At 43.6% G+C, this 26,867-nt stretch overlaps 2 protein-coding genes across 2 annotated transcripts; both read right to left on the bottom strand.

Moving 5' to 3' along the window:
- Window positions 1–787: 787 nt before the first annotated feature.
- LOC136466021 (tobamovirus multiplication protein 3-like) lies at window positions 788–2,620 on the bottom strand. The gene is made up of 7 exons (XM_066464535.1): window positions 2,524–2,620; window positions 2,370–2,422; window positions 2,114–2,278; window positions 1,550–1,668; window positions 1,193–1,310; window positions 1,032–1,109; window positions 788–916 (listed from the first exon to the last, which is right to left on the bottom strand). Exons 1-7 carry the CDS (start codon window positions 2,618–2,620, stop codon window positions 788–790), a joined length of 759 nt encoding a protein of 252 aa, XP_066320632.1.
- Window positions 2,621–6,745: 4,125 nt separating this feature from the next.
- Window positions 6,746–14,905, bottom strand: LOC136466020 (uncharacterized). The gene is given in 5 exon segments (XM_066464534.1): window positions 6,746–6,959; window positions 11,666–11,802; window positions 13,990–14,249; window positions 14,252–14,357; window positions 14,828–14,905. Coding segments are annotated over 5 exon segments (795 nt in total).
- Window positions 14,906–26,867: the final 11,962 nt, after the last annotated feature.

The raw sequence follows: 26,867 nt of genomic DNA, 5'->3' as shown, positions 1-26,867 counted from the left end.
AGGGAGATTACCTGCATTCATGTGTTCATTGCGGAGAGGAGGATCTAATCTGCAGGGAGGAGGACCAAATCGGGGAGGGGAGGGGCAGATTCCGGATGGATGCAGTGGGGGTGGCGGCCGGCAGATCCGAGCGGAAAGGAGGTAGCGACCGGCAGATTCGAGCAGCGCGCATGAGGTGGCGGCCGGTAGCGAATGGGGGATTTGGGTGCTGCCGAAAATGGAAAGGGGCGGGGGATTTCGTGGGCTGGGTCGCGCCTCGCGCGCGGGGGGCTGAGGGTCGCGCGCTATGCAACCGCGCGACGGGTCACGGCATATCCGCCGCCGTGAGGATATGCTAGACCGTCTCATCATCCTGGTCACCCATGAGGCATCTCGCCGGTGTTATAGTCCTCTGCATGCTAGCCAGTCGGCCGTCCATCACCGGTTATACGTGTTAGGAAAAACTTGCAGCGAAGTGGTGCCCAAGATTTTCACAAGCGCTTGCAAGGTTCGAAACTGACAGCCCATGTCGTTTTGTAAACTGACAGGGTAACTCGCTGTTAAACTCATCTCCAGAAAAAAAAAACTTTTTCAACTTTTCATGTAGCTCAATTTTACAACGGTGCTTTCCTTCAATATGCTCAATTTGAATAACACTAAGGAACACTAAATTTCATAAAATTAGTACATTGAACTAACAGGGTTAGCTATAGCTGAGCTACAGAATTTTTTTGCATGCCTACCTAGACAAATGTTATACAAAGCGTCTTGCAGTTGATTTTGCATAGCTCGACAGCAGTCACCATTTTCAGCTCAGAAGATGGCAATGCCTTATCTCTAGCTGCTGCTGGGGGGGGTGATACTGAGATAGCCGTAGTTTTGCAGGAATCCTCCTCAGAATGTACAAGACAAGAGATGAAGGTAGAATTTCGACAAGCTGCAGAAAAGAAGATGATAGGAATAGTGGAACACCAGAGTTATAGTAGGCATCATTTTGGAGTTGCCAAACTCAGAACACATATAACTTCATGCTTTGCAGAATTCACCAGTACCAGGTAACAGAAGAAATTCAGAATTGGATGGTCAAGAACATCGAGGTCAGCTTGTTTGTTAAATGCATTGAAGCACATCTGCAAAGCAAATACAGTGCAAATTTCATAAATGAACTGTGAGAGCTAAACCTGCACAACTTCCAGTGGACAAAAATCCTTACCATTATGCATCGTGCCAAGAAACAGCAGAAACATATGCTGGCAACTCTGCCGACCTCTCTCAGCTTTTGTTGCCTTCCTTTTGACTCAATAGGAAAATATTTCAGCATGATGAAAAACCTGCCCAACAAATCAGAATCGTATAAGTGCATATTTGAATGCAGTGCGGTAGCTAGATCAAACCCTGAACTTAATGGATATCACTTAGTACTAGTACAATTTCTTAGATTTATACTTCTGAGGTACATGTTTTGCAGCCAATCTAGGCAGTCCAATTGACTAACAACAAAACAAAACAAAAAATCCATGCATCGCTGTTCAGAAATTTAAAGAACATTGAGTAGTGTTCATGATCTTGCCTTCCTCCATAGAGCAGAAAACCCAAGGCAGTGAAAAAGGAAAGTCCTGCAATGAATAACTTAGAAATGACTAGCATAGAGTGATTTGGATTCCACCACAGACACAGCCACAGAAATCCCTGAAGAGAGAATACTTTTATCAGAATGTTATGTATAGCATAACAGGTGGGTGAATATAAACATCTGAACAATTGAAATAAGAAGATTTGTGTTGAAGACAAACACGAGCAACTCTTTAATACAAAACTAAGCAGTCGTCCATAAAAAAAAGCTACCAAAATTTGTCAAATAAAGATTCTTCCTTTTACATATTTGTGTTATTAAGCATCTCTATTTTGACATTCGAGTTTTAAACATCAGAGATCTTCTTTCGCATTATGCCAAATGTCATGAATTCTACAGTTCTAGTTGGCTTCTAATAATGTGGAATATCAACATATACAACGAAAATGAAAATGTTATTTTATCATTGCTTGTGCAATGTTATTCAGCACAGAGCCAACAAATTCAAGCAAAATTTATACAAAATGAATTAGCACTAGACACAGAAAGATCCTGCTTTACCTGCAATGCATAAACAACACAGTTAATGATGTAGAAACCTGATCGAAGTCGATCAGTCATTAGTCCACGTGCTTGGTATAGTATCTCAGCCCAGAAAAGTGCTAACAGTGCATAGGTAGTGAAGAATGCAAGCCCAGGAAGATCAAGAATAACATGCTGAAAGATCTGGAGTAGAAATAAACATGAGCAATTCAAGTCAGGTCGGTCAAATCAAAATTATCATTTACATTACAGGACTAAGTTCAGGCATCCAAACCGGAGGGTTCACTTGTTGCACTTGGCGACGGAAAGCAAAGATAGAGCACCTGGCTGCAGATTTGCAATACAACAAGATTAGCAGTAAACATTTGACAGCTGAGCATGAAGGAGAGCATGTAATGTTTTTCTCCAACAAAGATTGAACTGTATACCCCCATTGACCACGAAATTCAGGAACTGGAAGACCTTTTGGGTTGTCCATCCATATTCAGGAACTCTGCGCTGTATCCTGGCAACTTGGATCTGCATGGCACATTATAATCGTTATTTGATCTGTTTTTCAAATACTTAATTTATTCTTCAAACAACGAGCATTTGCATGTCAACCAGGGCCAGCCCTGGGGGTGTGCAGGGTGTGCCACCGCACTAGGCCTCGGATTGCCATAGGCCTCACCCATATAGTGCATTAGTACTGGTATGTATACGTACGTGGGCTTCTATGGCCCAAATATAGTCACACAGAAGTAGCGCAGCTCTCAGCCTCTCAGGTCTGTAGTATTTGACTCGACTCTGGTGTGGTGTCGCCCTATTCCGCTCAGAAGACGGAGCGAACGCGCGGCGCCGCGGCCGCCGGAAGCAACGCAACACGTCAGGACTCAGGAGGTAATCGAGCAACTGTACACTTCTTAGGCTCCCTGACTATTCTATATTTCTATTCGACGATCCCATGATCCTGTCAATCATCAGTGATCATTGATCCGTCATGCCCTCATCTATCATCACGCAAGATCCACACCATGGCAGTTGGCAGAGGACAGAAAGGATCGGTCCACATCCATCCAAAGGTAAGCACCGTTGCTGCACATATTGATGATTAATTTATTTGTAAGTTTCAAGTTACATAGGTTTTCACTTTTTAACTATTTTGTGTTTATTTAAATTTCAGGATCGTGGGATATAATGTCATTTAGAAAGTTTGAATCTGGTAATGACAAAAGGAAAAGGAAAAGACGTGTGGATGAATTGATAGAATCACAAAGAGGATCTATTGATAATTTTTTCAAGAGTAGTACAACTGCTTCGACGAATCCTGATGAGCTGGCGATAGTTGCCCTGGATGAACCAACTAATGAGAATGAGGAAGAAAATGTCGACATTGGTGTCGATAATAACAGTGTAAGTGACCCTGCGAACATCGTTCATGCATCGGGTGCACAAGAACAATCTATTAGTATTGATGAGCAACCGGTTTACACTTTGGATATTTATGATTCAAGAAATTGGGATAAACTTGGTAATAAAGCACGAGACATATTAGTGGAGAAATGGCCTCTAAGAGAAGAGAACATCAAATTCCCTCATGATGCTGCCTCAAGACATTTTTCATATGCCCATTATTCTAGAAAACTAAGCAACAGAGAGTTATATGATAGAAAATGGTTAGTTTATTCAAAGAATGTTGACAAAGTATTTTGTTTCTGCTGTAAGTTCTTCAAGTCTAGCACTAGCAAGAATCCGAGTGCCTTAGCAAATGATGGGTATAGAGATTGGAGGCATATTAGTTTGAAGCTTAAAGACCATGAAAAAAGTGCTGAGAATATTAGTAATATGAACAGTTGGAATGAATTGAGAGCTAGACCGTGGAAAAAGCAAACAATTGACAAAGAATTGCAGCAGCAAATTACAAAGGAGAAAGAACGTTTGAGGCTAGTTTTATTAAGAATAGTTGCAATTGTGAAATTTCGTGGCAAATGCAACTTGGCTTTTAGAGGAAGCAGTGAGCAACTTTACAATGATAATAATGGCAATTTCTTAGCTTGTGCCGAGATGATAGCAGAATTTGACTTCGTAATGCAAGACCACATCAGACGTATTCGAAACAAAGAAATTCATTATCATTATCTTAGTCATAAAATTCGGAATGAGTTTATTTCTCTTTTGGCTGTTGATATCACAAACTCTATCGTAAAGGTTGTTAAAGAGGCCAAGTATTTTTCCATTATTCTTGATTGCACCCGATGTGAATCATCAAGAACAAATGATTTTGTTAGTTCGATGTGTTAATTTGTCTAATGCCCAAATAAAAATTGAGAAATATTTTTTGGGGTTCTTGAAGGTGGATGACACATCTGATTTGGGGCGTTTTAATGTATTGGTTGAGGCTATGAACTCCTTCGGCCTTAATATTAATGATATAAGGGGTTAAGGCTATGACAATGATTCTAACATGAAAGGAAAATACCAAGGGGTAAAAAAAAGGTTAATTGATATCAATCCAAGAGTATTATATATGTCATGTGCTTGTCATAGTCTTAATCTTACTCTATGTGATATGGCAAAATCATGTGGTAAAGTTGTTTCAATTTTTGGAATTGTTCAACGCCTTCGTCGTCGTCGTGTGGGCGCGGGCGCGACCGCCCGCCTCCGCCGTTGTTGCGTGGGCGCGCGGCTCCACCATGAGGGTGTGGTCGTCCGCCTCTGCCTGGCTTCGCCACACAGGAGCGGTCGTTCGCCTCCGCGTGGGCGCGGGCGCGGGCGCAGCTGTCTGCCTCTCCGCGTGTTGAGGAAAGGAGTGAGGGGAAAGACAAGAAAGCTTGCCCCCAATGATATATGGACCCCATTTGTAACTGACTGTTGCCGTATATTGGCGGGCTCTGGCTTGAGGGCGAGCAGATGCAAAATAGGACCAAGAAAGGCTGAGTACCTAAATCAGAAGTATGGCCTTGATTAGGGTGCTCCTCCTGGAGGATCCCTACTAAATGGACCCAAAGTCCTAGGAAGCAATCAATTTGGTTGAAAAAATGTATTTGATGGCCCGCATAAGATAGTTTATTAATCGGAAAAGATTATTGAGGTAGTCGTAAACTCATTTATATGGTAATTTTGGATAACCAACAGATTTCGGTTTCCTCCTCACAATATCTAAGTATTGTAGTTGAGGCCCAGTGCCGTGGGTCTTTAAAAAAAAAAAAAAAAAACTAAACCGTGGGTCTTATTTGATTACTTTAGAGTTCAGACTTACGTGTTAGGCTTAATGGACTGGGCCGATTTCGCGGGCTTTCTGCTGGTCTGGTGAGGCTTATTTGATTACTTATTCCGATTACTTACGTGTTGGATTTAATGAACTGGGCTGATTTCATCGGCTTTCTGCTGGCCCGGCGCAACAATGCTCGCCGGGTTCGCCTCGGTGTGTCCCTCCGACTGATGCTCAGTCCAAAAGACGGTCAAACTTTGCTTTGCCCGTCAAACGCAGGGGCCCGTGATGGATAGTGAGTTTGCTAATGGTAGGTCGATCTTCTTGTCTATACTAGGTTTGATAGAAAAACAGGTCATAAAACCTTCGGTGGGAGTGGGAGCAGGCAGCTGAACCGGCCGAAGTCAGGCTCTGCTAACCCATTTTCCACCGTCGGCCTCATCATCTTCCACGTCGACGAGCACCGGCGTCCCTTGCACCGAGCTGCCGTCGGTGTCTCTATGTCGAGCAGCTCCGAGCTCCAGCACCACCAGCACATCTTCCTCGCCTCGACCCGCCTCGACCCAGAGCCGTCGCGTCACGGGAGCCCCGTTGGCACTGCAATCCACCCCGGCATCGCAACGCCACCGCACTCGTCGCGTCCACCTCGGAGCCAACCACGCGGACGCGCTCGACATCCCCGACCACCTCGATGCCGTGCCATGATGTCGAACCTCCACTGACCTCGCCACGCCATCCTGCTCCAGCCCTGCGACGTCGAGCCCATGACCCCAAGCCAGCCCTGCGATGGTGTCTGGACGTCGGGTATGGGAGCAAGTCACGCCGTGACTCGGTCTGTAACAGCAGTGGCAACGAGAGAATGGAAAATCTAAAACTGATGGTAATGAAGGGAACATATAATTTTAAATGCAATGAAGGATTGTTATAGTTTTTAATGGCAATCACGAATTTTCTCTTTTGTTTCGCCAGCGACGGCGACTCTGCGGCCAGGCGTCAGATCGTGATCCGACGCTGGGAAGCTCGCATGCGGCGCCACGTGGCCGTCCAAAATATCCAGACGCCTCGCGACTCCTGACCGTGACGGCACCGGAAAAGAGTAAACTCTAGTCACATCCCGAACCAGCTAGGCAGCTACTGTACCACTGGAAGAACTGAAGGCTATCCAAACTGGAAAAATACGTAGAACAACTCCGAATCTCCTGTTCATCAATCACTACTATTGCTTGGGAAAATTATAAAGAATTTACATAGCAGATCCGTGGAAATGAGCTGCTCTTGCTGAGGCTTCTCAACGAGACATTCAGACAACGAGGAGGAGCTGTGGAGCCACTGCAGATTTACTACGGCCTTTTCTTCATGACTGAGAATTACAGCAAGTACGTACGTACTACCAAACACGGTGAGGAATAGTACTCCTTTATACCAGAAGAGCGACGGCAGGGCGCGCGACGTACGTGGGCTCAGGCGCGGGTCGCGACGTGGAGCGCGTGCGCTGGCGGCGGCGGCGGGAGCGGCGGCGCGGCGAAGGGGAGGCTCCGGAGCATGAGGAAGCGCATGCGGCGCGGGAAGGGCGCGCCGTGGAGCAGCTGCTCCAGCACCCGCGCCACCAGCGCCGTGTACTCCTCCAGCAGCTCCGCCACGATCGCCACCAGAATCATCTCGCTCGCTCTCCGGCTAATGATTAATTGGTGCGCTAGCTGTGCCTCTCCGGTTGTCGCCCGCCGGCCGAGTCCTGACGAGGGAGCAGGAGATTGTGCGGCGCGGGGGCGGGGCTGGTGCGGTGGGCTCCTCGGGGGGGCTTAAAAACGGTCCATGGATTGGGTTCGGGTTGGATTCCTGGAAACGGCCGGGACCGGGATAAACGATAATTTTGGTCGCTTTGGCGTCCGGTGGGCGGCGTGGCCGGTGGTTTGCAGGTGCGGGCCGTTGACCCTGGGCCCTGGTGAGCCGCGCCCGCGCGCGGCGTGGCGGGCGCACCCGGTTCGGCTCCTCTCGGCGGAGGGAATATTGCTAGGTTCGCTGCACCGCGGGAGGTCACTCCAGCAATGGCAGGGTGGTGGGCACTGGGATGGACTGAAAACTGTATTATGGCACCTTATCGGCTTATCCAACGGGCAAACGCCAACGGGCAAACAACGCCACATCCTCGGTCCTCGCCGCCGCACGCCGCACGCATCCAGCCTCGGTTCTCAAATCTCAACTCACAGGCCACTCTCTGCCATCTGCTGCTGGCCAAAGCTGGTCCTGGTCCTCTGCCTGCCTTCTTGGTTCTTGCACTAGTTCAGTTCTTACTGCTGCAGGCGCCTGAAGGCCGAAGGCAAGGAGATGTGCCCGTCCACCTGGGCCACAGTTTTCCACTTCTCCGCCCTCCGGAGAAGGGAACCATGGGCCATATGGCATCTTCTCGAACCGTACCGGGGCCACCAGCAAATGCGGTGGGGAAAAAAAAAACGAAATTGGGCTGTCCATTTGACGAACTCACCATGCCAATTGCCAACGACACAGAACTACAGAGTGGCCGCAAATTGTATTTAGACAGTTGGGCCTATCTTCGGCCCAATATATAGTTCTGCCATTATTGCTGGGCCGTGTCTGCTCAAGCTCAACACAACAGCCCATCGTAACGTGCTACCAACTTCTTTTTCCTTGTTATATCCTCCTCACTCCCTTACTCGATAATATCGGTACGAACTCAAGCACAACTGCTATATTATATATACGATCATTTGCTTCATTATGAACCTCATTAAGAATTCAAATGGACTCTGAAGTTTGCACTGCGTGTCATTTGGCCGTTAACTCATTGATTGGATCACGGCCTGAGGAAGAAGTGAATACAAACTTGATTTCATGGGTTGATCGTGTTTTATTTGGATCGAGAAGTGTCCAGGACTACACCTTCGGTTTTGCAGGACTCCAGCCATATGCAGATAGTTGGATTAATTGCCGTGTGCGCATATATGACAAAATAGTGTTGGGCCCGCCCAGGGAAAACGCTGTGTGAGGTGGAGAAACTATTACCTGCTGGCAGCAAACAGAACCCGCGCGTGTGGTGTAATATATGGCAAGTACTTAGCAATTTACTGTGCGGCAAAAGGGCAGCAGCAGATCTCGTCGTTAGTGGACTCGGATTTGCTTCAGCTTGGAGTTATTCGCGCATTCTGTGCTAGTTCTATCACAATTGACACATGTAGCTGAGTCATCCCAAGCACACTGTAGAGATCGTCAACCACAAACATCAGAAAATCGATCCTAAAGAGCACCATCGTATACGGAGTACACGACAATACTACAACGCAATACCAAAAATTCTTCTCAGTCCACATCACGGTGCAATACAAACATTGCCAAAACGAAAAAAAGAAGGGGTAGGCAGAAGCACACAAAAGCAAGCAAGCGTATGCTTCTCCCATGCCTATTTATACGTCGCCGCCACTCTCCAACTACGTACTCCAGCGCGCGCGGGGACCGGCTCCATCGGCTACCAGACGTACTGTATGTGGGTATGTGCTTCCACGACTATCGGGTGGTGGGGCAGGCGCGCCGGCCGGCCGGCCGGCCGCAGCGAGGGGCCTGCATCTGTCTGGCGAGAAGGATTAAGGCGTCGTTGTCATAGACGGGGATATCCTCCGCGAGCGCGGGCACGCCGCCCACCCACGGGAGCACATGCGTCGTCGAGGTGGCCGCCGCGACAGAGATGGGCCTGGTGAGGAGAGAGATAAGGCAATGGGACGGAAGGGGGGCATCGCGGCAGGCCTGGAAAGCGACGTGACGAGGGGAGTTCAACGGTTTGTTCAGATCTCGGCATCAGGGGTCAGGGGCGTGCAGCTAGCTAGCGGCGAAGGAGCTAGGGGATCGATCGGGCCGGCCGGGCGGGACCGACCCCGGCTTGCCGGCACCCGCGGCAGGCACGCATGCGGCGCGGACCGCGGAGGAATTTGTTCGGGCTCGCGCGGCTCTCCCTCCTCTCGCCTCCGATCCATGCCTCCCGTCATCCCACGCGTCTCATGCAATAATACGAGCGGGCCTACCGGCCGGCCGGCGAGCGGGAGGGAGGGGAGGACGGAGCCCCTTTGCCGGCGCCAGATCGATCGATTCGATTGCTTTATGCTTCTCTCTCTCTTTCTCTCCCACCTAGCCTGTTGTAATGCTACACAAAGCCAAGACCAATCTCCCTTTGTCTCTCAGTGAGAGAGACCCCCCGGCCGCCCCCTCCCTCCTCGCCGCAGGATGAGTTGCACTATCGATCTGAGCGTGCCTTAATGCACTTGTTGGGTTCTGCTTGGATGGATGCTTCCATCCCACATTCATGCACCACCAGCCAATTAATCTCCCAGGGGGTACAATCTAGGAAACCAGTGAATTCATTGGTGCAGCCGTTCTGCCATGGTGACGGTGACTACCTAATAAGCACCAATCGAGATAATATGCCTAGATCCAGGTCAGCTGGAGCCCGAGATCCGATCTGGGACTTTGATAGGATAGGAAATTGTCGATCAGAGTAGCCGGTTGTTGTGGGTTTTACATCAGGGTATTCTATGTGAACAATGCAAATATGCAACAATATATTGGAATATAGGATCATAAGTCTATAGCAAGAAGGAGGGATATATGCTGGGGGCTTCTCACCCCCCGGTGACATTATCAAAAAAAAAAGGAGGGATTTGGTGTGGATGTAGAAGCTGTTTTCTTTGCCTTTGTAGCTTTCTTCCATAATGCAAAGCAGATATGCTAACACCTAAAATATATATTTGTTTGTTTTACCAAAATTATGGGTATTCTAATGGGTACCTAGGAATACCCCTGCGGCCGGCCCTGGATACAGGGATAGTGAGGCCAACATGCAAGGTGCATTGGGCCATGCCTTGGGTAGAACTCCCTGAGTTGTCCAAAATCAAATTTCTCTAGTTCTAACAAAGTTTTTGAAAAAGTCTGCCTATGTCTACAACACCAAACTAATTAGTATCATTTAGTTCTCCATGGAATAAGTTCTGATAGTGCATTTATTTAAACTTGTACATCCTAATATTTTTTACATGACTTGGTCAAAGTCAAGGAAGTTTGATTTAGACTGTAATTTGGAATGGAGAGTACCGTCTACATAACATCCCCACCCTCCTGGCTGCCATCATTTCCAAATTGTTGTTGAAATTATTTGGAGTTTACTTTTTTCGGATATTACTACTATAGGAAGTTATTCCATGCCCTAATAAGAAGATCATATGTAGTTACAAGGAAGAAAGTAGCTCACTTAGATAAACAATTATCCTAATATCCATGAAGAATAATGTCCAAATTGCACAAAAACTTTAATTTGGGTGTATGAGTTTCCATGCCTCTCCAATTATCTTCATTCCCCTCTACATAGTTTACACATGCAATAATTTTAATTTAGGTGTGTCAGTTTACTCAAAGCACCTTGATACAAATAAGAAGAAAATTATACCATACATGTCAGTTATTAGAAACAAAGTTACTTCATCTCTTATCATAAATGTAAGTTATCATAGCCATTTTCATTGTACTTAGGGTCCATTTTGTAGAACTCTAGCTCCAGCCAAAATGGCTCCAGTTCTATCTTTTCTCGTGGAACAACTTCATTTGGCTTCAGCTTCACCTAACACTACTGGAAACTCGCATTCTTCTGTGTGTGCGAAAACACACAGAAAAATACGAATACCATTAGAAAAATATTTTTCTGACGGTGTACCCTCAGAAAAATACACACGGAAATATAATGACAGAAAAATTCAATTGTTCTATGTGTTCACCGTAAGAAACAATTTTTCTGTGGGTGTTACACACACAGAAAAATTACGTTAACCTAGATTAAATTTAAATGTTGTGTGCATTAATCCTCACAGAAAAAAGGAAGAGCCGATTTTTCTATCGATGTTGTCCCGATAGAGTCGTAGAGGTACACTCATAGAATTTTTTTTATTTTTCTGTCGGTCTCGGCCACCGATAGAAAAAACCCTTAACCATGCAACAAATTAGATACAATAATTATATAGAAACAAAACAGTAGCAACAACATATTAAATATGGACTGTCAATATTGTAATTTCATCACAACATAATAGATAGCGTACATATAAAGATCCAAATGTTCAGCACATTCATTAATGGCATCCGGGCTACATATAGATGATGTCCAAATGGTCCGGTATCAATACATTTAAAAGCATTATCATCTCATCTCAGCTGTTCAAATCTCAGTCAAGATGAGTAAAGTACCAGCATGCATCATTGAGTCATATTATAGCTAAAACTAAAGCTAACATATTAGCGCCACCTACTAGTTAATGTGCAAAAGCACAACTCTACAAAAGAAGAAACCACCATCACATCCATGTTTTGTAACTAAACACAACCATCACATTATCGATGCATGATCGCCATTGTTGTCGGAACCTTGATTGTTGTCAACGTTTGCAGCATGAAGATCCCCATTGGTGTGGTCAACATCATTACCATTGTTGGCAAATTTTGAGGCAGCATGGGAAGACCTAGTTGCCTGAATGTGAACAAAGTTACAGTAAGTGTAATTGTCTCCCAATGAAAGCATCTAGGCCCCTAGTTGGGTTTCGGTGATTAATGACAATACGTGATTACTGTGACTAACGTGTGTTTTGTAGAAACAATTGAGTTAGGTCACGGTAATGGAGATCGATTGGGTAATCATGGTTGTCATACCCCTACGATAGAAATCATTTCGGTTTTCAAAGGATGGACGACAAGGTTAAGGATAGACTAGTTCTAAGTGTCGATTGGAGTTGGAGAGATACTTAGAGTAGTTTAGGACTTTGTTTTTCCTTTGGCCGTACTATTAAGGGGGGTATGAACGGGTAGCTTGACCTAGGTGAGTCTAGTGAGTTAGGTGTGGTGCACACTTGTTAAAACTAGCACTAGGTAGCTCCACAACAGCCCTTTGATCCAATGGAGCAAACTTCATTCCCATATGTTCGAGAGTTGGAAGTGAATGGAGGGTCAAATACTGACCGGACGCTGGCTCCGGTGTGACCGGACGCTGGCTCAGAGTCCGGTCAGTTCATTTGACCAAGGTGAAATCATATGGAAATGACCGGACGCTGCGAGGTCATGGTACCGGACGCTGAGGGCCAGTGTCCGGTCGACTCCAGTAAGGTCCTAAAGAGGGATAATCCTGATCGAACGTGTCTGATCAAAGCTGACAGGACGCTGCTCAGCAAGTGACCGGACTCTAGAGATCCAATGTCCGGTCGACATCAGTAAGGTTCCAGTGAGGGGAAAACATGATCGGACGCGTCCGGTCAGTGTTGATCGGACGCGTCCGGTCAGTGTTGATCGGACGCTGCCAGCGTCCGGTCAACTCATAACCACTAGAGCTCGGGGTATACTGACCGGTGCGTCCGGTCAACATGACCGGAGCATCCGATCACCCCGTAGAGACACATAACGGTTTGTTTTTCAGCCGGTGTTATAAATACAACCTCCGCTCGTGTGTGGGGGTACTTTTGCTTATTACAACAGCTGAGAAACACCTTAGAGAGTGCCAAGAAGAGCAAGGTCCTAGTGAGGTGATTGAGATTTGAGAATCCCAAAGATAGCCCTCATTAGTGAAGATCAAGAGTAGCAAAGTGTGCATCCACCTTCTCATTAGGTTTGTCGTGGTCAAGTGAGAGTTCGTGCTTGTTACTCTTGGTGATCGCCATCACCTAGACAGCTTGGTGGTGATTGGAAGTTCGGTGATCACCTGGCGGAGCTTGTGGGTGACCTAACTCAAGTTGTGAGCGGTTGTGGGTGATTCACCGAAATGGAGTGTCGAAGAATCAACCCGTACAGAGCACTTGATCCTTGCACGGATCAAGGGGGAGCTACACCCTTGCGCGGGTGCTCCAACAAGGACTAGTGGGGAGTGGCGACTCTCCGATACCTCGGCAAAACATCGCCGCGTTCCTTCCTCTCTATTTACTTTGAGCATTTACTTTGAGCATTTAATTTGAGCAATTCATTTCGTGTCTTTACATTCTTAGAATTGCCATGCTAGAGTAGGATTGGAACTTAGGTTGCAAGTCTTTTGTGCGGTAGAACAATTAGGAACACTTTCTAGGCACAAGGGGTTAATTGGGCTAACTATAGGATTTAATTATTACAAAGAAATTTAGAATTAGCCCAATTCACCCCCCTTTTGGGCATCTTGATCCTTTCACCCAACAATATAACACTTTTAGCAAAGTCTCTAAATTGGACAAGGTTACAACAATTAGTGGAATTGGATAAGGTTTAAAGTATTCAAACTGCTGGTTTTCAAGGTGTGAAACATTACAAACCAACATAAGGCCACTTCCTCACTGCAGTAGCCATGCAAATTCACTGCAGTAGCTATACAACAATCAACATGAGGCCACTTCCTCACTGCTGCACTGTGTGTTGACATTCTGAATAGTACCCATAAAATACTAATGAGTTTCTACTTCCTTTCCATATTAAAATCTCTGAGTGATGGATCTGACAACTACAAAACATGTTGATAGTGGAATGAAGATATACTCACAATTGCTTGCGTAGCAGACAAGTGTCGTAATGCTTCTTCTAGTACAACCGTTCCTGTTGACTGGTAAAGGTTCTACAAGTGTATTGCAAGAACAGAAATTTTAGATTCAAATCATTAGATAATTCACATATAATATTGGTGAATTATTTACAAGAGCGTTGCACATACCAGTACCAAGCCTACAAGAACTTTGTTTTGCTGCAGTGCGTTGTCCTTTTTACGATTCTCTCGATCCAGCCTTCCATTTGCACGACGTAGCTCTTCCATTTCTCGAGACATGTTTTGCATAGTCACTGAATTTGATGGACGCACGTTTCTTTCCCTTCCGGCTGCCCTGACATCTGAAGACTTAACCGCACCATTTGCTATGGCAAGACACCCATGCTTTCTCGAGGCACCACTAGACACATCATATAGCGCCTTTCCATCAAATATTGTTATTGCTCAACCTCATGCCCATCCACTTCCATGTCTGCCCCGTCTCCATCCTCTTCGTTTGCACATTCTATCCTCTTAACAGCAGCAAGGTAGTCATCCTACAAAGACCAGAACAAGGAAACATGTTCTACAGATTTACAGATAGCCAAAACGTGGTAATGTTGTATTCTGAAATTTCTGGACAACAGCAAGAAAGTCACTTAAATAAATCATAACTAGAGTTCTAGATCACAGAAAAATATGTTCTTTAATATTTTGGAAAGTTTAAGAAGTTCTCCACATCTATCTAGCTATAACATAGACCTGATTCTTAAGTTAACGGGGTGAAAAAGCACAAAAAAGCATTGCTGTGCAGATATGAACATAAGCTGACAGGAAACTTAAAAAAATTGTAACTCCCAAACCTAATGACCTGAAGTCATGAAATTTTAGAACAGTGAAGATACTTAAATTATCTACAACTTTTGTATTAAGAAGTTCCACAAAAGACGTCATGTAAGTACTTGAAGTAGTATACACACTAGAAATGTACAAGCAGAAATTTTCTACACACATGTCACATACATACCATGAGTTTCTGTGCTTTCTGGCTACTAATTGGACCACATCTACCATTGCTATCTAGGCTTTTTATGCCAGATTTCATCGTAGCAAATGTATTAATAGGGGTTGCTTTCTGTGGTCCAAAGTTAGCTTCCTAAAAAATAGTAAATTTTCAAATGATATATGAATATACAATAGGCTACTAAGTTCCTAAAAAAGACATTAAAGAATAAAAAAATATACACGTGCATACCAATACTTGTTGTGTCTCTGTGAATGGTCTAGATCCTCGGTTTTGAGCAATATCTTCATTACTTGAGCGAGATGTTTGCCCCCTCTTATGTTTGACCTTGTACTCATCTGAGCACCAATAAGCACAAAGGAGGAGCCACACCTCATCATTCAACCACTCGAGCTTTCCTTGCTTGTATTGCTCATACTCGAGGTCAATATGGCACGCTACTGCATCTTTGATTTCTATGTGTTTTATTTCCCTGTAGTACTCCTTGACAGCATCCACACGGACTTGATACATCATGTTCCTCACCCTTTTCTTCAAACAGGCTTCTAGAACACAGTCCGCATCAACTTGGAACAAACACTGCATTGGTACAAAACCATGAACATAGGTTTCACATTGCATAGATTTTAGAAATTTCAAGTTTTAGATGTTGCTCAGAAATTTCAGATTGAACATAGGTGTCTTACCTAAAATTCGGAAACCACTTTTCTCCCCTTGTTATTTCTGTAGCCTTAGGATTTTTATGAAAATAATCAGCCCAATCCAGAGCTGGGCGCTTGAATTCATCACCATTCTCATCCACCTCCATAATCACACCTAGATATTCTCTTCTAAGTATGACCCCAAGCTGAGTAGTGTATTTGTAAGGTGGCGGATAGTAAATATAACTGAATTGCCTATAAATATATATTATATAGTAACAGGTCAGCACAGAAGGTTGGCTGCAAGGATTATGTGCATATGCTAGTAAAAGGACATCATGTGCAGCTGCTAGTAGATACAAAAAAACTGCACACTTAACCGAGACAGTGATGGATTGTATGCAAAGAAGAATCAAGCTAACAAATTACTAGCACCAAAGATCATGAGCCAACAAAGAATCAAGCAAGAAATGCACTCACTCGTCACCACTTGGTTTAAGAGCCACTTTAACACCACGTGGAGGTTGTTTAAATTTTGTTCAGGACCCTGCCTTCCTTCCTCTTTTCTTGGGTGGCTCTATTGGGGGAGCTTCAACAACTATTGTCCTTTGTGAGGCATCGCCTGCAGTTCTAGAACCTCTATTTGTTTGGGCTACACTGCTGTTGGCTATACGACGTGTGTGTCGAATGGAATGGACCATGGAACCACCTACACTTTCAGAACCATCATTCCTTTCGGCTACACGAAAACTGGGTACACGTTTGTTGCGTGTACTGACCATCTGCAGTAGATACAATATGTTAGATCCATCTTAAAACAAATAGTGCATCAGACAACAAATTATTGGAGGGGCAACAAACATGGAAACTGCTATATTAATAATTATGGACTGCTGGCTGCACATTCACAAAAAATACTAGACTGCATATATTAAAATATATTTTAGACTGCATATTGCATTAGATAAAGGATTGGAGAGAAAACAACATGAATTTAGATTTAGTAATACTGAAGCACACATGCAAACTGATATATTAATACTGGACTGTTGGCTGCATATTCAAAAACAGTTACATAGGATCTTATGCATAACAAATAGCATAACTAAAATATATATTTTGGACTGCATATTCCAAAATCATTTGGATCATAAGTTTTTTCATCTTCTTCATCCATTGCTTCATCATCCTCTTCCATCTCTTCCTCTTCTTCAATAGCTTCTTCATCATATTCCTCATCCAGAACAACTTATTTCTGTATTGCTTCCAAGTCTTTTGGGTCAGTAACCTCATCTGATCCCGTTGCAATTATGGAGTCCAAGTCATCACTCAAATCAATGACAAAGGCGCCATCCAAACCATCCGCTTGGTAGACATCCTGCACTACCGCTTCCATATTCATAGCTTCACTACTGCTTTCATTCATAGGCACACATCCATGTGGAGCAACATGGTAGACAACCCACCATGAAGACAACTCTCTATTCTTATATGGGTATGACAGATAGTACACTTGAGTAACCTGACTAGCCATCATAAATGGATCAAAATTTGATAATCTTAATGTATGATTGATCTCTACCAAGCCTAGATCTTCAATATGCCTCAATCCATTGGGTGTTGGATCAAACCAGGAGCAATAAAACAACACCAACTCTAGTTTCATGCTGCCTTCCCACTCAATTTTAATTATATCTTCTATGATTCCATAATACTCTAGAGCATTGTCTGATTCATCAAAAGAAGTTACATAAACACCACTATTGATAGTTGTTAGCCCTACTCTTCCACTCTCATATTTCTTTGAACGGAATCTATAACCATTGACATCATAACACCCATAGGACCTAACTCGAGGGCAGTAACCATAGGATATTTGGAACAAAGCATTGTGAATGCTAGCTGTTTTCAAGCACTGAAAAACCACAAATTATGTGATAAGTTTTTTTATCATAATTCACAATGTTGGAACAGAACAAAGGCTGAAGTGTATGAGAAAATTACTTGCTCTTTGAACCAATCAAAAAAATTTGGACCAGATTGTATACCACGACTATTTTTCCAACCTTTAACCTTAAATCATGACGTTGCTGGTCTGTGGGAGCTATACGGCTCTTCCACTGTTCATTATCAAAGTGTCTACATGAACAAAATTCTTGTTATGCCTAGATAATAAAAAATCTAGAATAGAACAGTAATGACGTTTTTGGCAGAACATACGTGAAGAAAGCATCCACCTCTGGCATGTTTGTCAATATGTATAGAAAAGAAATCTTGTACTCCTTGTTTGAGAGTTCACGAACACCTCTAGGGCTCATGCAACGACTCGGGCATTTAAAAATGTCAAGGTCACGTGTACCTTGAAATGAAGATGGACAATCATCATAGCGAGGCACCTTATTTCTAACAGATGGAGCATGGGGTCTAAAATATAGACTTAGTGTATTTGCAGCCTCTTCAACAAGAAATGCCTCAACAATGCCAGCCTCAACATGAACCTTATTTCTTACTTTTTCCTAAGTTTTTGGATACACCTACGAAGTGAGAGCAACGTACTACAGATAGCTAACTTACGGTCAGTGACATAAATAAACTAGTTATTTGAATATTTCTAGATTTACCTCTCATATGGATAGCACCAACGTGCTAGGACAGGACCACCTAATTGTGCTTCATAAGGCAAATGTATGATGAGATGTTGCATAACATTGAAGAAACCAGGAGGAAATATCTTCTCCATTTTGCAAAGAAGCACTGCAACATTCTCCTCTAGAGAGCATATAACATCTTTTCTAAGCTCTTTGGCACACAATTGCCGATAGAAGAAACTAAGCTTAGCCAAACAACGCCACACATTATCTGGCAAAAACCAATGAAACACTACAGGGAGCAACCTTTTCATAAAGATGTGATAATCATGACTTTTTAGTCCAAAATTTTGTTTTTCAGCAGATTCACACCACGCTTCAGATTGGATGCATATGAGTCAGGGAACTGCAATTCTTTGAACCATTGCAGGATGGTTGGCTTAACATCTTTGTGAACGCTGAATGGACCTCTAGGCCTATCCCACTGCCCATTGCTCTTTTGCACCAAATGCATGGAAGGACGATGGCTGATATGCTATTAGTGAGGCCACTATGGCTGATATGCTGCCTATAGGTACTGAACAGGTACATGTCATGAAAATATCAATATTATATATTCTAGAGGGAAGAGGGAATACAACTAGTGTAGGAAGCAATATGCGCTGGTATCTTCAATGACTTGGGTAGTGGAAGCAACGTAGATGTCTACGTGATAACCAAGGTACATGTTTTCTATTTTTATTTTATAGTTCCAGGGCCAAACCCTAGTCCAGATCCATTGCAAAGGAGCCAAAGTAACAAGCATTTACAAAATTTTAGAGCAGAGCATCCTCATCATGTGAGGGACATAGGTTAATCTCACTTACAACACCAACAGAGAAGGCCCAAGCAAACTTTTCAAGCAAATGTAGAACTAGAACTGATACTACCATATGCATTTGCTATTTCATTGACTGAAATTGCTTTCCTTGGCGGATTGTGTCGTTGCTTTTGATTTGACTACGCCTCGATGGTGACTATTGCTATTACTGAAACCTAGGGGTACTTAGGATGTTTGCTATGCCTGATAGTGAAGGAATAATATTTCACAGCTATATTTTACCGTTTCCTATAGTGTAGTGCATGTTCCTCTTTGTTAATCGTTAGTGACACCTCGACTTTCGCTAACATATTTAATATTCATACTTGAGCTATTTGACCATTTGGAATCTCTAATCATTCTAAATGATTCAGGGCACATTGTTTGCTTCTAAGTGGAAAAGAAGAGAATGAAATACCGAGGGAGGAAAACAATAGGCTTAGGTACCTAAATTTACTCTGATTTCTGATAACTACTAGAGCAGCTTGTATGAAAGGATATCTGCACCCCTTGGGTGCCTTTTGGCCTCTTTCTCTGGAACACTTACAACCTATATTGTAAGTGTCATCATTCTAGAAGAAAGTCCCTTGTGATGAAAGAATCTCTACAAACTTACTATCAGTTTGCAAAAAATCTACATCTTCCATGATGACCCATGGCAAGTTATCATGGACATAATGGGTAGCATCTTTTCCATTCTTTAAGGTAAATAGGATCAGTGAAGAGAGAAGTGTACCTTAACCGAAGCAGACTGCACTGGTGGCCAGATCTGGAGGATGGAAGAGCAGGGCGGGGGAGACCGACAGGGAGAGGAGGATCGTCGCGCCGAGATGAGCAGTGGAGGGGAAGGTCCCTGGGGACACGCCCCGGAGCACCGGCGGCCAGCGGCCAGGGGCCGACACCTAGCGGCCAGCGGCCGGCGGACCTAGGCCAGCGCACGGGAGGGGGGCGCGGCGGCCGGTGGGCTGGAGAAGGGGAGGGCGCGGAATCGGTGGCGCCGGCCGGCGGGGAGCTTAGGGGGGCGTGGATCTAGAGGTTGCCGACCTGGTTGCGGTGGACGGCATGGGAGCGGAGCTGCTGCGACGGTGGGGCGTGCTGCGTGCGGAGCTGCGGCGCAGCGTTTGCGTGTGTGCGTGACAGAACCGAGCGGGTGCTGGTTTGGGTCGAGTGCGTGTGCGAGGATGTTGTGGGCGGCGGCAGCAGGTTAGGGACTTTTTTGTTTATTCATTTATTTTTATTAATTAATGTATTTTGTTTTCATGAGAACGCCCGAACGCCAAAACGGAAAGCGCGAACGCCAAAACGGAGGGCGCGAACGCTAAATCCTAGTGGCCGTTTGAATTTTTCTGTGCGTGTGTCTGTCTTTCTGTGCATTTATAAAAGAACCGACACAGTAATACCAATTTTTCTATGCGTGTATATATTTTTTCTATGAGGATTTAAAGAACCAACACAATAATTTCAATTTTTCTGTGAGAGTTTATTTTTTTCGTGTGTTTACTCCCACGCATATAATTTTTCTGTGGGTTTTTGTATTTTTCTGTCGGGATATTTTGAAACCGACAGAAAATTCATCATTTTTCTATGCGCGCCGAAAAAAACGCACAGAAAAATTGGTCACTCACAGAGCAATTCAAGTTTCCAGTAGTGTAACATAGGAACATTTGGTAAGACAACTTATTATTAAGCCCACTTCATACATGGCTCGACATGTCATTAGGCTAACTCTTGTATTCCTTTCTCTCCCCTCCTCTCAGATCTCTCTCACATCCCCGCTTCTCATGCCATTAATTCCCCATCTCGTATCTCTCTTGCCCGCCACCCCAATCCCTAGCACCAGCCCTTCAAAACCACCACGCCTCCACCGGCCCTCCTCCACCACGTGGACTCCTCCACCAACACAACACTCCACTAGCACCGGTCGTCACGGGCTCCCCGTTGGCAATGTGACAAAGCGTGACCACGGGTGCGGGGTTGGGAGTAGCGCGCGAAAAGCAGGGCCACGGCATAGTTCCTCCTCATCTCCTCCAGCGCGCAAGAATGTCAGGACCGACGACGGGAGCAGCGAGTTGGAGCTAGGGGAAGCTTGGTTTATCAGCTCTACCACTGTGTTTCAACTCCAGTCACCGGGTTTTGCACTGCGGGACTTCAGGTATAGAGCTGTTTCGTGGGATGCCGTTTGGTTGGTGGCTTGATGAAGTGGCTCCTGGACGGCAGAGAAGCGCTACCAAACACATACTCTGATTTTAGATGTATGTCAAATTTTGGATTTCAGTTATTCGAACTTCTTAAATTTGACGCTTAAGTGTATGAAAAGTTACGTAGGCTGAGAACAATTAATGCGGGTCTAATTGTCATGTTGGAGAGAGACTGTGTCAATGTCCTAAATGGCCTATTTTTTGAACCAGAGAGAGTAGATATCTTTTACCACAGTTTTCCTGTTTTACCTTCTAAATTGTACATAGACTGCAGGTGAGGTCTATCTCTTGTCTCTAGTCTATAGTATAAATAACGGCAGTATGATCAATTTATCCATCTCTTTAGTCCACGTGATATTTATGATCGATGGAAGTAATAAACACAAACAAACCCAATGATTTCACACACACACACACACACACACAAAGTTCTGGAAAATAGAAAACAAATAACAATCCTAAGGTGTTCAGAAATGAAAATATCAAGCAAAACATATTTATGCTGCTAAATCACCTATTAATTCTTGGCCGGTATTTGAGTATTACTCCAATCCTCGCGGATGTGGGCCGCCTTTCGCTAAAAAAAGGGGGACCGGTCAGCTAACTAATTAGCCCCAAATGGATCTGTAGCTCTAAACATTCCGAGTCACTGTTTACGTGCTACAAAGTACAGAGTGATCATTGATTTGATAATTTGGGGTTGGACCACGTATTATGGGCTGACGTTTATACCAAAATTTGGTAAGCTGAAGAGACCGGCCGATGATGTCAAAAGCAAGAAAATTTTCTAATTAAGGGATATTTATGAGCCGGCTAGAAAATATTATTTAATAAATTTGATAGAGACATGATGTCCAGGTGCATATCAGGATAAAAGAAACAAGGACACGTATCAAATAAGAAAGCTTTATCAGCAAGCATTCTGCATAAAGGAAATTAGAGTCCATGTATTTTGATATTTCTTTTTGTTATCTAGTCGTGTTCGTTTAGGACTCTTATCAGCCCAGGGTATAAATATAAACCCCCGACTATTGTATCAAAAACAACAATCAATCCAATACACAAGTTATTTACTTTTTCGGCTCCGGCCACCCCTTAGGAGTAGGAGTAGAGTAGATCTCGCCGAGTTCTTCAGCAAGTACGACTGTATCGATTCGGTCGACCTCCACTGCTTGTTGTAAGTACCGTCATGACTTATACCTCTGTTCGTACGGCTGTATCAATCCGGTCGACCTCCACTGCGACTCTGGTATAAGTTAGTTATTGACTCTTGTCTGGTTCAAGTATGGCTGCATCGATCCGGTCGACCCCCACTGTATAAACTAGATCAAGGTCAAGTTATCGGCTCTACCTTAGAGTGGCAGTCTTTGGTAGATTCATTAAGTTACCGATATTGCTTATTGCTTTCATTAAGTTACCGATTTATTCCTGATAAGGCATGACTTTAACTGTGCGCTATGCCTAAATCGGTTGTTTTAGCCGATATCGAGTGCTTTCACGAACAGTTCGCATCATGAGACCGTTGAAGTAAAGGTAGGCTGAAAGATATGTTAGCTCCATGACCTTATTACTGTATTACGGCATGTATGATTCTGCCTTATGCCCCACTGATATTAGTAATGAGTTAGGGTCGTCGAGTCTCTTGTTATTTCTACGGCCTGCATAATTTTGCCTCATGCCCCACTAGTGATAGTGATAGATGAGATCTAACATGTTCATTAGATTTATCTTTATTAAACGGTTAAATGATGTTGGATTGTTTCTTTATATAAAAGGAGTTCGGTTGCTTATAATCATTGACTCAGCATAACCCAATCATTGTTGACATCTTATTGCCATTGATTAATATCTGCTCAAATAACAACATTTATCTTGAATGATAACCGATTCTTCTTATACAACCCAATGAGCTTTAACCGATTTATTCTCATGAATATGCTGGAATCGGCTGTTTAGTCAATCTCCTCTCATATCGGCTCTCAGAGCTGTACATTCGGGACTGTATGGCAACACCGATAAGTTCCGCCCTTAATTACTGATGAACTTTCTCTCATTGTCAATTATAGGGTCAAATTGATTGACACGTCTCGGGAGGAGCGCATAGGATCGACCATCCCTGCGCTAAAGCTAGGCGGATCAATAGCTCCATCGCGCAGACCCTTCCGGCTTGTTGCGTGTGTCCTTGGCACGGGACAAAAATTCTATGTCGACACACGTTTCTGGCATGCCCGGTGGGACACCACAATCGTCATGGCGGTTGTTGATACAGAATTTTTGTCCCGTACCGAGGACACACGCAGTAAGCCAGAAGGGTCTGCTCGATGGAGTTGTAGATCCGCCTAGCTTCAGCACAGGGGTGGTCAATCCTGTGCACTCCTCCTGAGACATGCTAGTCAATTTGACCCTGTAATTGACAAGGAGAGAAAGTTCATCAGTAATTAAGGGCGGAACTTGCCGGTGTTGCTAGATAGTCCCGAATGTGCGGCTATGAGAGCCGATATGAAAGGAGATCGACTAAATAGTCGATTCCAGCATATTCATGAGAATCGATCGGTTAAAGCTCATTGGGTTGCATAAGAAGAATCGGTTATCATTCAGGATAAATGTCATTATTTACACAAATATTAATCAATGGCAATAAGATATCAACAATGACTGGTTTGTGCTGAGCCAATGATTACAAGTAACCGAACCTCTTTTTATATAAAGAAACAATTCAACACCATTTAACCGTTTAATAAAGATAAATCTAATGAACATGTTAGATCTCATCTATCGCTATGACCAGTGGGGCATGAGGCAGAATCATGCAGGCCTTAGAAATAATGATAGACTCGACGACCCTAACTCATTACTAATATCAGTGAGGCATGAGGCAGAATCATGCAGGCCGTAATACATATAAGATCATGGGGCTAACATATCTTTCAACGTATCTTTACTTCAATGGTCTCGTGATGTGAACTATTCGTGAAAGCACTCGATATCGGCTAAAACAACCGATTCAGGCATAATACACAGTTGAAGTCATGCCTTATCAGTAATAGATCTATCAAATAACGATCCCCACTCCACGGTGCTAACAGTGGGGTGTGAGGCAGAATCACATAGGCCGTGATAACGGGCCATGGAATGGTTCTCGCTAACCAATAAATCTACTCAAGATGCAACGCGCCTTAACCGCACGCTATGCACGATCAGGATTGACATAAAACAACCAATAAAATATAACTCATCGTTTAAGGTGTAGATTAGATCAATTTAGATTAGCAAACGATGGGCTAAACAAGATATAAGGCCGATCTAGATCAATCCCAATCGGGCAGAGTGATATTGCTGTAATTAGATAGATAATGAAAGCAATAAGCAATATCAGCAACTTAATGAATCTACCAAAGGCTGCCATCCTAAGGTAGAGCTAATAACTTGACCTTGATCTAGTTCATGCAGTGGGGGTCGACCAGATCGATGCAACCATACTTGAACTAGGCAAGAGTCGATAACTAACTTATACCAGAGTCGCAGTGGAGGTCGACCGGATCGATGCAGCCGTACGAACAGAGGTATAAGCCATGACGGTACTTACAACAAGCAGTGGAGGTCGACTGGATCGAGGCAGCCGTACTTGCTGAAGAACTCACCGAGATCTACTCTACTCCAACTCCTAAGGGCGTTCAGAGCCGAAAAAATGTAAATAACTAGTATATTGGATTGATTGTTGTTCTGTTACAATAGTCGGGGGTTTATATTTATATCCTAGGCTGATAAGAGTCCTAAATGAACACGACTAGATAACAAAAAGAAATATAGATACATGGACTCTAATTTTCCTTATGCAGAGTCCTTGCTGATAAAGCTTCCTTGTTTGACACGTGTCCTTGTTTCTTTTATCCCGATAGGCACCTGGACGTCATGTCTCTTTCAAATTTATTAAATAATATTTCCTGGTCGGCTCATAAATATCCCTTAATTAGGAAACTTTTTTGCTTTTGACATCATCGACTGATCTCTTCCTTTCCAGAATAAGCTTACCAAATTTTAGTGTAAACACAGGCCCCCCTAGTTCGAAGTATGAGTTTTCATGCTTCAAACTATTTTGATCCGATGCTCTTCTTTTCCCCAGCCGATGACAATTGATCGCAATCACTGGAAGCTGCATCAGCTCCATCTTTTTTATCTTCATAACTTCAAGATTGATCTTTCTCTGCATCTCTGTTCATCTGCTTTAGCCAATTACTAGTTGGCCCCTCGAGTTCAATCATAGCAATACAAGTTAACCGGCAGTACGGAAATATGCTGCATAAAAGCTCAGGTATTCTAGCCGATAGTCTTCTTGTAAGGAGCCAAGGAATTTACTGACAGCGATATTACCTTATTCCAAGCCTCACCTACACATGTGAAATTTGAAATGTCTACCATATCATCTTGGGTGGTTGAGAAATGGAACGGATTATAATCCAGTCATCCTCGCTTCCCCTGCTCAGAAAACTTGGTTTTTTGAAAGATTTTCAAATTAAAACATAGCTTTGCTCCTTAAATGATTCTCTCAAATCGCTCAATGTGTATAGTTCCTCGTCAAAGCATTATTTTGTCTCTTCTTATCCTACTTCTAAAAGCTTATGCGGAGTTTTAGGTAGGGGTAAAATATGTAGCGTACTTACCTTGCATATATTGTAAGGTCAAATCCCAGATCCAAGGAGAGAATTGTCATACTCTTAGATCAAGATGTGCATGTGCGTGGAATATTTGGTGGCTAACCTAGTTCTACTTGCTCTTTGAAATATATTTATCTCTTATGGAATATTTTTGCGAGAACATGGGCTATCTTTTCTCATCTTTTCTTTTTCCCTTTCTTTCTTTATTTATTTTGGAGTTCTTTTGCATCCATCTTTCGCATAACCCATGTCTCTCTTTATAACAAACTTTTGAGAGAAATATTATAAAAAACTTAGAGCATTTATTCTAATAAAACCTAATATATTTTTTGTCTTCTCCCAGTGTAGGAGTAGAACATTTTGAGGTGGATGAAAAATTGCGTACTCCCAGTACAGAAGCAGCATGCATATGTGGCGTGTACGTGATCTTGATCTTGGGAACATGATAAATCTCTCAACAAGGGTGTACAAGACTCGACAAAACTCAACACAGAGCAAGCAGCTTATGTGGAAGGTTTTTAATGAGACTAACATATGGCTCTGGTAGAAAATTCAACATCATTGAGGAGACAAGCTATTGATTTTGAATTTTTGTAAGAAAATTTCCCAAGTACTTTGCAAAAAGAACTGAGGTTCCTTTCATCATACTATATCTCATTCATCAACTACTTAAATGGCATGCTTTTCCTATGATAAATTGTTCACAAGTGATAGAAAAAGCAAGGAATAAAGAATATGCGAGCCAAGCATAGAGGGGCATGTACCTCATATCTGTATGTACGTTCCTTCACTTTGAGCTGATAAGTGTCTCTGCTTGGGACTTATATAATGATGCTTTTACCAGTGCGCTTATCAGCTGCTTGCATCTGGAATCCTTGTATGCTTCTATAGTGCTGCTATATAGAGAATTGCACTTCATATATCATGCTTCAAGAGAGCCGATCTCTATGCGCCAGAATCGATCCATTAGACTTCTCTGAGCAGAATACATAGCTAACTCCGGCTCCCACACTATAACATTTAGTAGGTAGCAACAACGATTGGATCCTCAATAGCGAATGGCAATCCAAACACTGGCCGATTACTTTAATCAAACAAAACG

The sequence above is a fragment of the Miscanthus floridulus genome, chromosome 7 (genome assembly GCF_019320115.1).
Source record: "Miscanthus floridulus cultivar M001 chromosome 7, ASM1932011v1, whole genome shotgun sequence".
Lineage (NCBI taxonomy): Eukaryota > Viridiplantae > Streptophyta > Magnoliopsida > Poales > Poaceae > Miscanthus > Miscanthus floridulus.
The sequence above is the reverse complement of the archived record's forward strand: the minus strand, read 5'-3'. Positions and strand labels throughout refer to the sequence as shown.